The sequence below is a fragment of the Plectrocnemia conspersa genome, unplaced genomic scaffold, assembly GCF_051122295.1.
Source record: "Plectrocnemia conspersa isolate PC_06_02 unplaced genomic scaffold, ASM5112229v1 ptg000014l, whole genome shotgun sequence".
NCBI classification, from domain to species: domain Eukaryota; kingdom Metazoa; phylum Arthropoda; class Insecta; order Trichoptera; family Polycentropodidae; genus Plectrocnemia; species Plectrocnemia conspersa.
This window is the reverse complement of record NW_028277178.1, coordinates 8351667-8368517: the sequence shown is the minus strand read 5'-3', so window position 1 is coordinate 8368517 and position 16851 is coordinate 8351667. Positions and strand designations below refer to the sequence as shown.

At 26.2% G+C, this 16851-nt stretch overlaps 2 protein-coding genes across 6 annotated transcripts in view; one reads left to right on the top strand and one right to left on the bottom strand.

The window, feature by feature from the left end:
* LOC148226105 (netrin receptor UNC5C-like) overlaps positions 1-12093 on the bottom strand; it is a 102834-nt gene extending 90741 nt beyond the window's left edge. For 3 of the 5 annotated variants that reach the window (XM_088204710.1, XM_088204712.1, XM_088204714.1), the window contains exon 1: positions 4201-4347. The gene's annotated coding sequence lies outside the window, so the exon portion shown is untranslated. Of the gene's footprint in view, positions 1-4200; positions 4373-11289 lie in introns of those variants that run through there. The other 2 variants (XM_088204711.1, XM_088204713.1) reach the window with 2 other exon arrangements.
* Positions 12094-12471: 378 nt separating this feature from the next.
* Positions 12472-15542, top strand: LOC148226104 (chitinase-like protein EN03). Its single transcript, XM_088204715.1, has 9 exons — positions 12472-12653; positions 12987-13243; positions 13397-13529; positions 13595-13762; positions 13835-14003; positions 14063-14193; positions 14256-14381; positions 14614-14713; positions 15363-15542. Exons 1-9 carry the CDS (start codon positions 12530-12532, stop codon positions 15472-15474), a joined length of 1320 nt encoding a protein of 439 aa, XP_088060841.1. The 5' UTR covers positions 12472-12529; the 3' UTR covers positions 15475-15542.
* Positions 15543-16851: the final 1309 nt, after the last annotated feature.

Genomic DNA, 16851 nt, shown 5'->3' with positions numbered 1-16851 from the left:
TCAAAATACAACGGGGCGTATTTGTCACCAGGTGTTCTATGTAAAAAATAGCCCCAGAGTTAAAATTGTCCCGCGGGCTATAAATTATCATGGTCCCCACAAAGTTGTATTTTATGTAACCTTGAAAGGTGAAAAGGGGTGTTTTATATTCGCTACAACCTCTATCCTCTTAACTTCCCCCATTGTCGAACGTATATCTCATCTCAAAGCCAAAATTTACATAAGCCTCGCGTATTATGATGAAAAAATACGATAGAAGCATTATTTTTTTCAAGTTCAATAAAATTAAGTGCTATTTGGGTAGCTTTTATATGAATAAATATAAAAAAAGAGTAAAGAAAACATTTTGTACTATATATAAATGTCGCTTATGGTTCACTGGATGCGAGTTAGTTACACAGTTCAGAGGTTCAACACCAAACCTGCCATGATTTCCATTAGGGATTGTGAATGATTTTTTTTTTGGATGCTTGCAAATAATTTACAACATCTATTTGTATAACAACGTTTTTTTACCTATAATTTTATATAATACATTTATATTTTCTGTAATATCTTTCTAAAGCAATCGGTTTACAGAGCTCGACTAAAACCATATAGCATATTTTAAGTTAATGATGTGTGATATATTATTTAACCATTGACCGTTATTTTTTCCATATGTAAAAGAAAAATATTTATATACCGTATACTTTGAGCCCATTTTAGGACTTTTTGTAAAAGCCATTTCTATACCATAAACGGCGCAGAAAGAAAACTAACTGTTGATGGGTTAAGTTTTTATATGTAATATTCAAATTATTATGGTAAAAATATATTGTTAAATTTGATAAATTAAAAGTAGTTATTAACTTAATATAAACATATAAATACATACTTCTAACAACTAGTTGTTTGAAGTATCAAATACAAATCAATAAAATGGTTGTACAACTAAAAAACATAAGGCATAGTATTTTTTTAAAAGGCTATATCTATTATATATCTTAAAGAAAACCACAAAAATCTAACTGTATTTATTAAAAATGATCACAGTGTTTCTCTTTATACAAAAACGCATTTTATTACAAAACTGACAACATCCACCTGGCACTCGGCCTGAATCGCGGACAACGTCTCAATGTGTCAACACACATCTCCAGAAGAGTGCCTGCAGTGCGGAGAAGGTGACAAAAATAGACTTGCTCTTGGCGTCCATTGTCGGTTAATTAGACGGTTTTGTTTGTCATTTCTGAGACGTGTTTGTTGGCCGCACTGTAGGCGTGACCGCACTACGTGACCGGACATACATTTGAATAATCTTACAAGACCGGGAAGACGTGATTAAGTCGTCAATAAGGCTTTAGAGGTCTTAAATTGAGACTCGGTACGAGCGACCATTAAACGGTCCAAACACCGCAAATAAACCCACACGAGCACAATGTCTACTTTCTAGCGACAACGGTGACGATTTTGGGATTTTCAACGAGCATAGATTGGATCTGTGAGGATTATCTGGGTGTCTATTGTATCTTGATGTATATAAAATTGTATATTATATAATCCGATCGAGATAGGAAAAAACATGAAAAGATTTGCTGGTGGAGAAAATTAAAAATTAGACATCTGTTGCGTATTAAATAATGTGAAGTATCAAAGTGAGATTATCACTTTTAATTGTAAGTAACAGATATATTTTTTCTATCAATATTGACTTTGTTATTGTCAAATTTAAAGAAAAGATAAAATACTTAAAAACACGGTATATTTTAATCGCTTGAAATCAAGTAATTTTATTGAGTATGCTACTTTTTTATAAAAAAAATTCACATACATTTTATTTTCTGACAGCGAAATATATGCTTCTTTAGTAAAAATGAAGTTGATAAAATTTCTTGCGACCTATTTTAAATGATTATTACATATTTCAGTTCATAATCGTGAGAGCATTGCGGTTTTATTAATCAAGATTGCGTATTTGTGTAACATATCTAACCCATGAAGACAATAAAAAACATGTTTTTAAGTAGTCATAATTGTTATAATTTATTTCATACAACAAATATAAAAATCAACTATAGTCAGATATATAATAAACAACTTAATCCTAATATTACACAGTTAAGTTTAGAGAGCGCGTGTATGAGAAACATGTTGATATTGAATAAATAGGAAAAATGTTTATTGATTTTAAAAAAAATATGCTATTTTTAATTTGTTGTAAATAGATTGACAGTTAAATTCTATTTACTAGTATTTTTGCGCAATCTGTTGATATTTTACACTATCTTGGAAAATGTTTAGGCAATTGAATATGTAATATGGAAATATATTACAAATGTCTGATACATACATATATTATTTATTATTACTTATTTCTATAAAACATGCTTTTTGTCATAATTGATAATAAATAGAATACATTGTTATTAAAAATTCATAATTATAATTTAAAACTGAAAATTCCACATTGATATATTTTATAAGATTTTATTATAATTTAATAAAACATGTAATGTAAATCACTTTTAAGTATTTTTTTCTGAATAAAGTCGTGAAAAAAAAATAACGAGACAAATTAAATCAGCATGTAATTTCACAGAAAATCAATCAAATTTCCTTATTTTTAGCTTTCTGTACTGTAATTTATTTATTACCAAAATATACTTTAATAAATATATAATATTTGCGTGTGTTTAAAATATATGCACGTACAATGTAGGTTTTAAGCTGATGTTGATACTATTTTTATTTTTAAATGTGCAAAATAGTATAAAATAATTTTATTAATTTTTTATAATATAAATACAAAAACACAAAATATTAATAATTGTTCATTTATTAATTAATTATTTATTTTCATGACTCGCTCGAAGTACCAATAGATGTCTCGTATATCAGAGTCAAATGTCAACATTGTGTTTTTGATAAATATTGCTAAGTAAAATTACAGTATAATTAATAATAAATTATCGCTTTTAAAAAAATCAATATTTCCATTAATATAATAAATATTGGTTTTTATTTTCATTCCACACTTAAAAATTAAAATTTGCTACATCAAAATAAATATTTGCTAAGTATTGTTTTCAAACCCAATATTTATATTTTTAAATAGCTTTTCAATAAAAAAATAAAATTAAGTAAAGTTTTTAGGAATTTAAGTTTGGTATAGAAAGTATGCTTTTATAAATAGTCGTCACTCGTCAGTATTCAATAAATAAATAATTAAAACAGTCGAAGGTAATGAAATATATTTTTTTGTGGAGAACCTAAGAAAATATCCATTAAAATGATTCCATAGTTTTTGTATTAGTCTATTTGTTTCTCGTATTTTTTTAAAACATAGATTTATAATATGCAATTGATTAATACGATTTTAATATTTTTTTAAAACATAGATTTATAATATGCAATATGAAAAGACATATATAAAAACTTTAGAAAAATATAATAACATATTTTGTCTTAACTATTTAAGTTTCACCTTCTCAACTTTTTCTTTGACTTTTTTACGTAATAGCGAATCTATGAATTACTTTATTGTAATTTTTTATCAGTTTTATTAAATATATATTTATTGCTATCATTTTATTTTTTACATATGTAACTTAGTAGCAGTTAGCTTTATTTGTCGTATATATGTAATAAATTTAGCTTTTACAAAAAAATATATAAATAAAAACTTTTAAAATATAATATAAAATACAGCATAGCTTTTAATTTGTACACTTTTTTTATTGATATTTTGCCTTACATAAGAAATATTCCTAATGTTTCTAAATAGCAATAGTAGTAATCAAATGGTTTTAATATTTTTTTATTATGTTTAAAATTATGTGTAGTAACTATTTCGATATATGATAAATTTAACCTTTATACTCAATAACTAAACTTTACAGTCAGAGCAATAAACTGTATAGTGTATTTTATTTCACTGATATGAAATAAGATGTATCTATATCTATTATATTTCTTCATTAAGTTTTTCACGTACACTTTATTTTATGAGTATTCTTATTATATAATATATTGCCATAATTTTTTTATTTAAAAAATAATAATTTATAATGCTCAATTAATTTTCTAGTATAAAAATAATAACATACTCTCCCACGTTATTTTGCAACGGTCTCGATGCAATCACTCAATTGACCTAACTTAGCCAAGTCAATTATAAATGTATATACCATAAATCTATCAAAACTTTCCAATACTCACTTAAGTAAAGTTACACACGAATATATACAATCAAATCAGATTAATTTTCTTTAAGCCACAACAACTTTACACCACTTGCGACCGAAACGTTCTCATTTCCGACATCGCGGTAAACTTTTTTTCGATACGAGCACGAGCGACGACCACCCGGCGGCGGTGGTACAACAAGACTAAATAGTCCCGAAACGTACCACTCTGGAGCGGGGTAGGAAAGGGATGGACGTTATGAAACCGAGGGTGAGTCAGAGAGAGAGGGGACGAAAACAAGCGCGGAAAAACTGTGGCGAATCGAGGAAATGACGTTTCGCCCGGGACGTGCATAATAATAATTGAAAAAGCAGGAGGTTGTTGGTTAACTCTAACTTGTTGGAAGACTTATATTTTTGATGTAAGTGATAATATTTAGGTGCGCACTGGATATTCTGATTCTCAGCAATTTGAGGGTAAATAAATTTTATGTGTTTTATTTAATTTATATTCATAGAGAAACGAACGAAAAAACTTTCGCTTTTACTAAATTTATTTGACTTAAATTAATCTTGTAACCAAAAATATTACTTGATTTTCAACATAAATACAATTTAATGCAAAATTGAATATTAATATATTTTCACAATCGTTATTTATTTGCATTGCTACTTTATCATTATTTCATGATATTTATTTAATTAAAAAAACATTGCCGTTAGTTCTACTCTTAAGGTTTTTTTTTCTGTTTTTAAGTAACAAAGTAAAAGTTTTTTTAACGTTATGAGTAAAAAGAATTTAATAGAGAAACCAAACAAATATTTAAATTGATTTATTTAAAAAATATCATTTCTTTGCTATTTGATATATATAAATATTTTTAAATTGATTTATTTAAAAATATAATTTCTTTGCTATTCTATTATAATTTTGCTATTTGTCTCTAATAAAAAATTTACAATAATCACGGTATCGCATTTTGTGTAAAAAAGTGGCTGTTATTTATATGATAAAAAGGCTATTTGACCATATAGTGAAAAAGTTTTTTTTCATATAGTTTTAAAATTCGTAGTTTTTTTTAGCAGTTTTTTTATGAAATTATGGTAATAATATATTAAAGATTTAGATCCGTATGGGACGTTTTAAAATATATCGCAATTAAAAAAAAATAGTTAATGTTTTCATATTTGCCGAAATTTATTCAGTTATTATTTATAATTGTATATATAATTTATTTATACATCTGGTCTACTTTTTTATCGTTGTCTATATATTATGTATAAAATATCTGAAAATATTAAAATAACCAAATTTCATATTTTAAGTTTTTCGACGATACAACAATATTATTGTCACGCGTCATAATTGCTTGAAAATTTAATTAAATAACCTGAAATTTAAGCAGATTATGTATATTTTGGATTTGCTTAATAATTTTAAGATTTATTTTACTTTATAAATAAATAAAAAAATTTATGAGTATAAATAAATAAGATTATTTTTTACTGCCATACAACTTTGTGAACAGTCTGTGCAAAGTTATTATGGACTATACGTATTTATATTATAAATAATATTAATATGAAGTTTAACATTTATTATAAGTTGTCGCTGTATCAATATGTATGACACAGCTGCAATAAACGTCAATAAACATTACATTTGCGCATTTAATACGTCGTCGCACATTTGAATGCACTTGGTCGTCGATTTGCGATGCATCTCAATGAATGTCGTGAGGTATATTGCTAATACGAAAGGAATAACGAATCAGTAAGAGACATGTGTGGCGATGAGACACACAGGAGGTCTGGCAAGAAGATAGATAGCCGTGATGCAAATAATTAATTGAATAAAAAAATTATAATACATAGATCAACTAAGAAAGAACTAGCGATAATTTTAGATTTAGTCTGTACAGGCCTAAATAATAAACGCGATTGTGATTCGGTCAATTTATAAGCTTTATCTCACAGAGCTTCGACAATTTTCAATTTTAGAGGCAAACTTCCATACACCCACCACAAAATAGCGATGATTGTGACTCGTGCATTATTGTGTCTATTGTTCTCAAACACTGAAATTTTAAATCAACTATTTCGAAATATGCACTTGGTGATTTAGCTTTTATTATTCTTTACCTTTTTTGTTTATTCATATAATAATATTTGTCTAATTCAGGTAAATCGTCTGTTTTAGTAAAAAAAATAATATTATTATTGTTTATGTGTTAAATATTATGTATTCGAATGGTCATCGAAAATTATGGTAATAATATCAGGGCATAATTTAACATGTAAAAAGATTTACCTTTGTGCCAAATAAATGTTGTTTTTAAGATATACATTGCTGTGTTACATTAGTTTAGTAATGTTAAAATAATGTTAGTTGTTTAGTAATGTTAAAATAAATGATGATTTAATGTATAAAAAAATTTAATACTTCGGAATTTTCCATGAAATATAATTATCGCTCTCATATTACCAAGAACTGTTATTGTTTATTAATTAAAACTGATAACATATATATTTCAATAGTTGTATTTATAAATTATTCTCTTCCTATTAATAATAAATTAAATATCTCTGCAACCGATAATATAAAAATATGTTTTTAATGTTATTTTTACTGATATTGTACATGATATGTTAAAACTTCAAACGATACAGTACTCTAAAATAAGGAAAAGAGCAATGTTTTTCTACATTTAAATAAATTTATTTTTAAGGCAAAATGAGTTCTGGTTTAGGATAATACTTTTTCGGTAAAAAAATAATTGATATATACCAAATATTTTTTTAAGAATACTATGTCATATCTTACAGATATATAATATTTAATTACTAGATGTTATTACATACAATTAATCTTTTTTTATGAAAACACATAATCACGTGACACCCATATTCACTTATAATAAGCAAGTGTTGGTAAGTGAAAATATCATCTTGTCTTATGTTCCACCTCTCATAATGGTATGTAAGTAAATATTTACGATCGTGGTAATTGAGCGTGAAACAAACAAGAGACCACTCAATTGACAAACAATGGCCATATTCACGACTCTCTCCATATATCTCTTTCCGAGTAGACACAATCAAAATTTTAAGAAGAATAATCTTAAGAACAATGCATCGGAGGCTGCTTATCTACGACGTGCGCCTGATTGGCCACCATTGTCGAGTCACGAATGACTAATCGGAGCGATTTCGAATAGTCATCGCTCTGTCAGTATATGGGACTTGTTTGCTTTTGTTTTGAATCAGGATGACCGTTCGCGTGTTGTGTCACACGAGGTACGATCCTTGCGTGGGATTTTGATCTAACATGTAGGCAATTTACGTGTTGGTAAACAATTTGCTTAACACTCGAGAAGTCTTTATTAGAAACGACTATTTTGTCACTTGGGATTTGGAAATATTTGGAAAGTTGCAACTGTCGTTATTATTACGCTGATGGCTATATTATCTCATCTGATAATAATAATAATAATCTTGTAGTATATTATTTTATTCAATTGAAATAAAATGCTATCATTACCAAATGGTTACGATATGAAGAAAATATATATTTGAACGATTTTTTGGTTGAAGCAATTGTTTTTTTGTTGTGATGCTGTAGAACGAGTATTATTATTTTTAATAATAGTTAAAAGAGTCGATGATTTTGAAAGTGGGGCAAGTCCATTTTGTTAAAAAAAAATTAATTTTAATTAAAACATATTTTTAAATTTCTGTTTTTATTCAATTCACACTCATATGTATAATATAAATAACAGCGTAATTTTTGTATTAGTAATTTATTTTGGACAAAAATATTATTTGTTTGTTAATTTTGAAAGCGAGGCAAGTCCACTCAGAATGAAATAATTTTAATAAAAATTAAGTAAGTTTCCATGGTTACAACGATGTTACGACCTTTTTACCTTAAGTTATTATTATTTTTATTAGAGGACTTTTTTAGAATATTAATACATTTTCCTAGACTTTTCCTTTTGGAATGTAGCCAGTCTAATTTAAATTATTAGTTTTGTAGCTGAATTAATAAAAAAATCCAATTGTTCAAATTTATACTTTTATTCTGTAATATATAGCTTTATGCTACCATGGACGTAAATAATGTGCATTAATATTATAATTGAATTATTGAAATATAGTAAGATATATGATGGTTATTGGAAGATCAATTATACTTAGCTCGTCGAATTAACTAATTGTGCGATTAAAAATAAAGTGACGCTCGAGAAAAAACGCCTGTTGCTAAGAACATTGCAGAAATTCTTACAATAAAATGCAGTAAAAATCTGTATATATAATAAAATCTTTTTAAATAAATTTTAAGATATAGTTTAAAAATGGCAAAATATTTTTTTGTAATAACTAAAAATAGGAAGAAAAGCGCTTTTATTAAAAAATTTGTTTGATAAAATATGTTTGATTACAATATTTTCATTTTAAATAAGGGTTGTTGATTTTATTTTCACTATCGTGATAAGATTAATTATAGATAATCATGTTGTTTTTGATCACATGTTTAGTTTAAATGTATCGATAACCACACATATCAATTGTGCAATTTAATTTTATTAAAAAGAAAAAATATATTTATCCTTATAATATGATATTCATATAATCTGATATCAGTATATGTATGTACATATATTTCTATGTAAACCCTTGATATAATTAACTATTTATAAAATTACGAACAATCTGTTCTTACCGTAATCTGATATATAATATAATATATAATATAAACATGTTGACCTTTTCAACAAGTACTCTACTAATAATAATAATCTATATATAAATAAACATTTTATAAGCTCGTAATAATTTATTTGAAATAAATTAAAATAATATTTAAAATTATTATAAAAAAATATTTTTTATACGAATTTCTTAAAATTTAAATTCTATCATATTTTAAGATATTTTTGGAACCATGTAAAAATATATGAAAGTATACCAAACTTCCAGAAATATATAACTTCTAAGATCAATCTATTTAATTCAAAGTTAAGCGATATATTCTATTTAATATAATGGAATATATCGCGAACCAATATTAAATTTTAAAGAAGCTTGTTAAAATTTCTAAGTATGCACTAAAACGAAACTCCTATTGCTTCGCATTTCATTGTGACGTTTCAACACCATCTTCAGTACCCTGTATAACACTTTTGGCAATATTTCATTCTCATTTAAACCTGTAAATATTCATCATGTCACTGTTAAGTCAAGAAAAGAAAACACTAGTGGACTTAGAATGTCGTGATTTTAAAGTTAAGTATGAATTATTTTTGTATCGAATTAAATTACAAAGCATTATGTTTATTGTAAAATGACCTTATGTATTTTAAAATAATTCTACATTCAGAGTCATTATCAGACTAAGCACTCGATACGATGCTCAATGCAGAACAGTTATTAAAAGGGCTGAGCACATTGTGCGTAACATCAATAGCCAATTAAATAATAGAACACATGATGTTACTTTTCACAAATAATAGCCGAATATATTGATTTGCTTTAACATAAAGCAGTATGATGATTCAGTCATGGTAGAGTTTTATTTATTTTTTTGCACTTTAAAAAAAAACCCGCCTTTAGCAAATAATATCGAATACTAAAATACTTTTTAAATTAGCGATTTCTGCATATATCTTGAGAATTATTCAAGAATTAATTTTAAAACCACAATAAAAAACGTTTGAAAATTTTAAAGAAATTCCTTCAATTTTACTAGCTGGCCCGCCGAGCCTAAAATATTTACGATCTGACCCTTTACAAAATAAGTTTACCGACCCCTGGTCTTAACTACCTGAAATTTCGTTTATTTTGATACACACGCCAAAATGAACCACGTTCATTATGCGATATTTCATGGCTATATGACGCCAAAACGTTTTCTTTAAGAAGCAAACAACAAATTGCCTTCGTCTGAACTAATGAAAAGAAACCCAGAATTTACCAATAATTTACTCAAAAACTGTTGGTAGTATTAATATAATAATAGTTAAAAATGCAATGGTTTTTTTAAGTAACTTAAATGGTTTCATAGCTGAAAAGTTAATTTTAGCCATACCCAAGTTTGGTATGATATTTTTGTAGTATATATATAAATATTCATGGAATACCTTCGATCCGTTTACATGAAGTTATATTATTTGAAATTAAAACTGAATTTAGTTTCTAATATTTATCAGAATTTTTCTTGCTGAATATAATATGCATGTTTATAAAATATATAATTTTGCATCAGTATTATCAAACATACATTTTAGTAGCTGAGTAATGTTAATATAAATTAGTATAAATATAAGATTATTTTTCTTTTATATTGATATAAATATCTGCCTTTCGTATTTGTGATGATAGTGAAGCTGGTGGTTTATGGGTCAGTTAATATCATAATTTAGCAGCCAGCAGAGTTGAACATATAAAGTGAGTATTATAATATAAAACTTGTTGTACATTAAAAGTAAAAAATCATTCAGTTCTAGTAACTGGTTATTTATTTTGTTAAATACTAAGGCCGTCCCAATATAATTGTTTTATTACGAGTTTCCTTTTTAAATAAAAATTCCAATTGTATTGGCCTTACTTTGATTGACTTGGCCTTACCTTGGAACTCTGCACTATTAAGTATTAAAAATTATCAGTGTACTAATAAAATTACCAATAATTTTAATACAAAAACCAATAATGAAACTGTTGTTAAAAATATTATCTATACTAAGAAGATAAGTAAATAAAAACAATTACTGTTTTCAATTAATGCTAATTGACGAAAAGGTATTTTTTTTAGGTAATATTGTTTTTTGAAGATTGATTGATGATATTTTTACTGTATTAGATTTGTTGTATTTTTTCTTATTCTTACAGTTTTTTTTCGATTCCAAGAAAGTTAAACAAAAAAAAGATATAATTAGAAGAAACGAAATATGTCATACCGTTATTCATTATTTTTAATCACAAAATATAGTACATATATATTATCCTACACCAATTGTAATTTATATTATGCATATGCTGTTTGCACAGTTGCTAGAATTCTTGGAACTGTTTTTAATTAACCAACCTTATCCAACTCAACGAGATTGTTATAATAAATACATACATTTCAACAGTACATAATGGTCTGAAAATACACGTCGCTTAAATCTCGTGTGAAAGTGTAATATATATTTTTTGGACTGTGCTGGCAAACGGTCAGGGCAGATAGCCTGGCGTAATTGTGCAATTAAATCTTATCGCCGTTAATGTTAAAACTGTCAAATAAACACAGATTTTCATTGTGCGAAAAACGAGATACTTACATGATATTTATTCTAAATGTGCAAACAGTAGGAATAAAAATATCTCAAAATATTCTTTTTATAAATTAATTATGTTATGTTGAAAATTCAATTGCACGAGTGAACTGCAATGATTTCATATTTAGGAGCTAAAACGTGCTACTGATTTTATGGTGCTAACTTTAGTTAATTATGATTTATTAGTTAAGAAATGCTTTTTACTTATTTTCTATTATTTTTAAGATACGAGAGTACTAAATAAAAAAATGTAGTAAAAAATTAAAATACAAGTAAATTAGTAATTTGTACACATTGTAAATTGTTAAAAATATCTAGATAACTTTTTATCTAAATAAATTTCTTATGCACATTATAAATATTAAATTATGTTTTTATATTTTGAAAGTAAGGGAGTGGGAGGTTAAGCAATCTAAATATATGTTGTAACAACATATATTTAACCACTTGAGTGCCATACATATTTTTCATATTATGTACAAATTGCCAACAATTTCTTCACTAAATAGGAGGATATAAAAAAATTAACATTTTTTTTAAATAAAAAGCAATTGTCATATTTTTATACATTTTAATAAAAGCATAACAGTTGTTAAATGTATGTACATGGCAAAACCTTAAATTAATTATTTAGTACCTATATTAAAAAATAATATATAATATATATAGTTTTTAATAATAAAAATACAAATTTAATTTTTTTTTTATATATTATAACGTTACTTATTATTTCTTAGACCTTAATATTAGTCTGCATATGCAAACATTTTTTTGTAAATAAAAATACAATATTTACGTCATAAAAAAAATGTTTTTTTACCTATTTTTCACATATTTTCATATAATTTTCATAAGTATATGTAATTAAAAAAATATGTTTTATAAAAAAAAGTATTTATAATAAGGCTTTATCGTGTGAAATGTGACTGATCGTGTGTACTGCACTTTATGATTTGCTTATCAACGAGGCATGACTCAAAGAGAGCGGCAGTTGTTATTAAGCTGTGGTCTTCTACGGACAGAACTATCGTCAGTTTCTTCGCAATGGCGAAGTTTCTTTTTTTTTTGGCAACAATTTGCATGGTACATTGTTTCTCTATTCCTTCGACCAATGCCAGTGGACGCGCAGTGTTTTGCTACTATGACAGCCGGAGCTACCTTAGAGAAAGTAAATACTACTTTGATATATTTTTTAAATTTATTTAAAAGATCTTGAACTAATAACAATTTCTAAGATCAATGTTCTTAAGATGAATTAATTACTGAAAAATATTGTGATTCTGTAATTTAGTAATTGTAAGAATCTAAAATTATGCCATTTTTTTTATATATTATACATAAATACAATTATACTTCATTAAATAAATTTTCGCAGAGGACAATATCATTAAAGATATATGTTTGACATTAAAACATATCATCGTCACCTTTTGTATCCAAACACGTAAAACAATTACGATAAATTAACAAATTAAAAAATATATATTTTTACTAACTTTAGCTCAAGCCAAGATGCTGCCATCTGATATGGACCCGGCCTTGTCTTTCTGCACTCATCTAGTATATGGCTATGCTGGTATAGACGCTACAACGAATAAAATGATATCACTGAACGAAAACCTTGATTTAAGTAAAGGACATGGAAACTTTAGAGTTGTCACTCAACTCAAAAAAAAGTTTCCCAATTTGAAGGTCCTATTGTCTGTTGGAGGTGGTGCCGATCCTGAATTGGAAGACTCATTCAAATACAATACTTTGGTTCGTATTCTAGGAAGATAGATATATTTAAAACATCTAGCAATCAAATATTTTATTTACTACTAATACCAATTGTTTTGAAAATCGATTGAAACATAAAACAATAGTCAAAAAGAGCAAATATTAATTTCAACTAATTCATTGATATTACAGTTAGAATCACCAGAATCTAGAGCTTCATTTATAATTTCTGCTAGTGTTCTTCTTAAAAACAATGAATTCGACGGCTTGGACCTTGCTTGGCAATTCCCAACCATCAAACCAAAGAAGATCCGCGGAAAATTGGGTGAGTGTTTATCACCTTGTGTCCATCAACTTCATGTTTATAGTATTTTTTTATTATAATTTAAGGTTCTTTTTGGCACGGTGTCAAGAAAATTTTCGGAAGCACGCCAGTAGATGAGCACGCTGAAGAACATAGATCACAATTTAGTAATTTTGTACTAGAATTGAAAAACGCCCTTCGGCACGACAATATGATTTTGACTGCCTCAGTACTCCCCAATGTGAACAGCTCCAGTAAGTTCTACATACATTTCGCTTTATGTATTATATGTTATCTTAGTTAATTAAGCTATCTGCAATATCCAGTCTATTTTGATACACACGGCATAATGAATCACGTCGATTTCGTGATACTTCATGGATATGACTACATGACGCCAAAACGTAATCCTAAAGAAGCAGACTTCACATCTCCTTTGTCTGAGCTAATGAAAAGAAACCCAGAATCGAATATTAAGTTCCTTATTAATTATTGGTAATATTGGCATCTTATTATTTTTAAATATATGGTATTGAAATTAATTTTGATTTCAGGCTAAATAATGGATTCCCAGCTCATAAGCTAATTTTAGCCATACCTAGTTTTGGTCGGGCATGGAAGTTGAACTCTGATAGCGCTATTTCTGGAGTACCTCCAACACCTGCAGATGGCCCTGCACCTGAAGGTACATTATCTAAAATTTGTATTGAAATGCTATCATGACTATTTAAAATAAAATCTTTTTAGGACCATATACAAAACACGAGGGACTCTTAAGTTATCCAGAAATTTGCACAAAGCTCAACAACCCTGCCAACCAAAAAGGAATGCACTCATACTTAAGAAAAGTTTTAGATCCAAGCAAAAGATATGGTGAGTAATTGAAAAAATAATAATTACGATATTTAAATATATTGTTTTATAAAAGTAGTATATACACACGTACATATAATTTCTTATTTCCTTGACTAATGTATTATAAGAAATATATGTATATATAATATATCTATAATTATGTTTTATTTCTATTGAAGATATATGTTTAATTTTGATAAATGTAAATCATATATACATGAGATATTTTACTTTTTTATGTATAATATAGGAACATATGCTTTTCGTAATCCTGATGAAAATGAAGCTGGCGGTATATGGATCAGTTATGAAGATCCTGAATCAGCAGCCAGCAAAGTTGAACATTTAAAGTAAGTAATATAAATAGCATTATATTAATCGTTCTACTTTTAGATTTTTTGTGTATTTACCTCTGTTGTTTTGTAAAATGAATAAAATAGAGATTTAATTTAACTACCAATCAATAAACTGATTTTATAAATTATTTAAAAAAATAAATACTGTTTACAGGCATTGTCAATCGACCGTTAGGTCATAGGTTATAATTTACAAAAACCCCGATAAATACTTAAAATATATTCATTCTTAGATTTTTAAATAATTATAAATAATAATTAATTTTAATTGTTTGTATCAAATTCGTTTTATAGATATTTTTAGCTTGAAAATAAATAAATTATATTGTGTAATATATTGTATATATATTGTAGAACGTATTATAATATAAATTACAAAATATTTTTATTATTTAATGTTTACTGTTCGTAAATAAAAATCATACAATAGAGTAAATATGGACGTGTAAGAGTAATTTAGTTTTTATTAGTTAATGCGTTCTAGTTACTCACTTGCTCTTGCCATAAAGCCCATTCTCAATGTATCTAGATTCTAGAATTTATAAAACAAGTAAATATGTATTTTTTTCACACTAAAATTGAGCTACTATAAAAGTGAAAACGATTCAATAAATATATACATATATTTATTTATGATTTTTAGGAACAAGGGGCTTGCAGGTCTAGCCATAGTGGATCTTTCTTTAGATGACTTCAGAGGATTATGTACTGGAAATAAATTTCCAATTTTAGTAGCAGCTAAATATGGATTGTAAGAAATAAGTACTTACGTTTTAATTTCTACTCGAATTGTATATATTTGACAATAAAATCTTCAGTAATATTACATGTCTTTCATTAAAAAAATATTTATTTATTTTAATGTGTCGTCTTTACAGAAAGTTTTACATACAATACATATATTTAGTTATTTATTTGCATGTATTATTATTTTTTTATTATTTAAAATCTTAAATTATTATTCGTAGTAATTAAAATTTAATTATGAAATGAAAATTCATAATTAATAATAAGAGTTTTATTTTTTTATATTACTGGCGCTAGCTTAAAAAGCACATTAATATATTTAAAAAATACATAAATAAATTATTTTAAATTAGGAATTTATTTATAACTATCCATTTAACCATTTATTGAGTATCGCCGTACATGTACGGCAGTCGATCTTTTACTGTTTTGAGTTACCCCATATAGTTATATATTTACAAATAATATAATTGTTATATATTTACATATTATATAACTGAAGAAATAAAAAACAGTATAATTATATAATATTTTTAAACTGTTAGTTAAATGGTATTAGAAATTTTTTTAATGTTTGTTAAGAAATATGAATAATATATTATTTTTGTACATTTTAGTTGATCTGCAATTTAAAAAAATAATATTATTGATGTTACTGCACACCGGGCAGGTATATATTAAGATTAATGTACGATTTCTTATTTGTATATAGGATTTTATTTGTTATGGTAAGCGCGCTCTTTCTTTTAAATATCGGTCTAAGGCCGCAATAGCGGCAAGTTCTAAAATGTGTTTATTAAATTTGAGTCTAGGTGTAAGCCTAAATATTTATAGCTAGATTATCATTTCACATTACTGCCCTGTTCTTTTTGAAGAGGCGGTGGTAAAATCTGTCTACATTATGTAAATATAATTGCTTCTATTTTATTGAGGTTGATTTTAATTTTAAATTTATTTTTGTAATTTATTCGCGATTGGTTTAAGACTATAGCACTCACTAAAATTGCTGTATCGTAAGCGTACATAGATAAAAGCGTATCTTCTTAAATTATGGTTAGTTCGTATACAAGATAAAAATACATGGCACGAGAAAACTTCCCTTATTTAATAAAACAACATGACTTCTGCTACTCAGGTATGAGCATATTAAGCGTATCAGATAGTCGGAGGTTTTTCTATATATAACATTAAAAGATGCGTAATCTTTTTCAACTTAAAATAAGCGGATATATGCTTCATTAAATTATTAGGTTAATGTGTTGTCTAGTGATTTTTGCAGTAGACAAACTGTTGCTTAATAATTTTATTCTTCAAAAATTATTTTAAAAGCATAAATTTTTTTTTTAATATTTTAATATATGACGGTAATTAACTAATGGGGCGAT

Bases quoted from the DNA above. Each gene is read 5' to 3' on its own strand.
- LOC148226104 (XM_088204715.1), top strand. From the start codon at position 12,530: ATGGCGAAGTTTCTTTTTTTTTTGGCAACAATTTGCATGGTACATTGT. The intron at 13,530-13,594 runs GTGAGTGTTTAT...TTATAATTTAAG, and splicing joins GAAGATCCGCGGAAAATTGG to GTTCTTTTTGGCACGGTGTC. The intron at 14,194-14,255 runs GTACATTATCTA...AAATCTTTTTAG, and splicing joins AGATGGCCCTGCACCTGAAG to GACCATATACAAAACACGAG.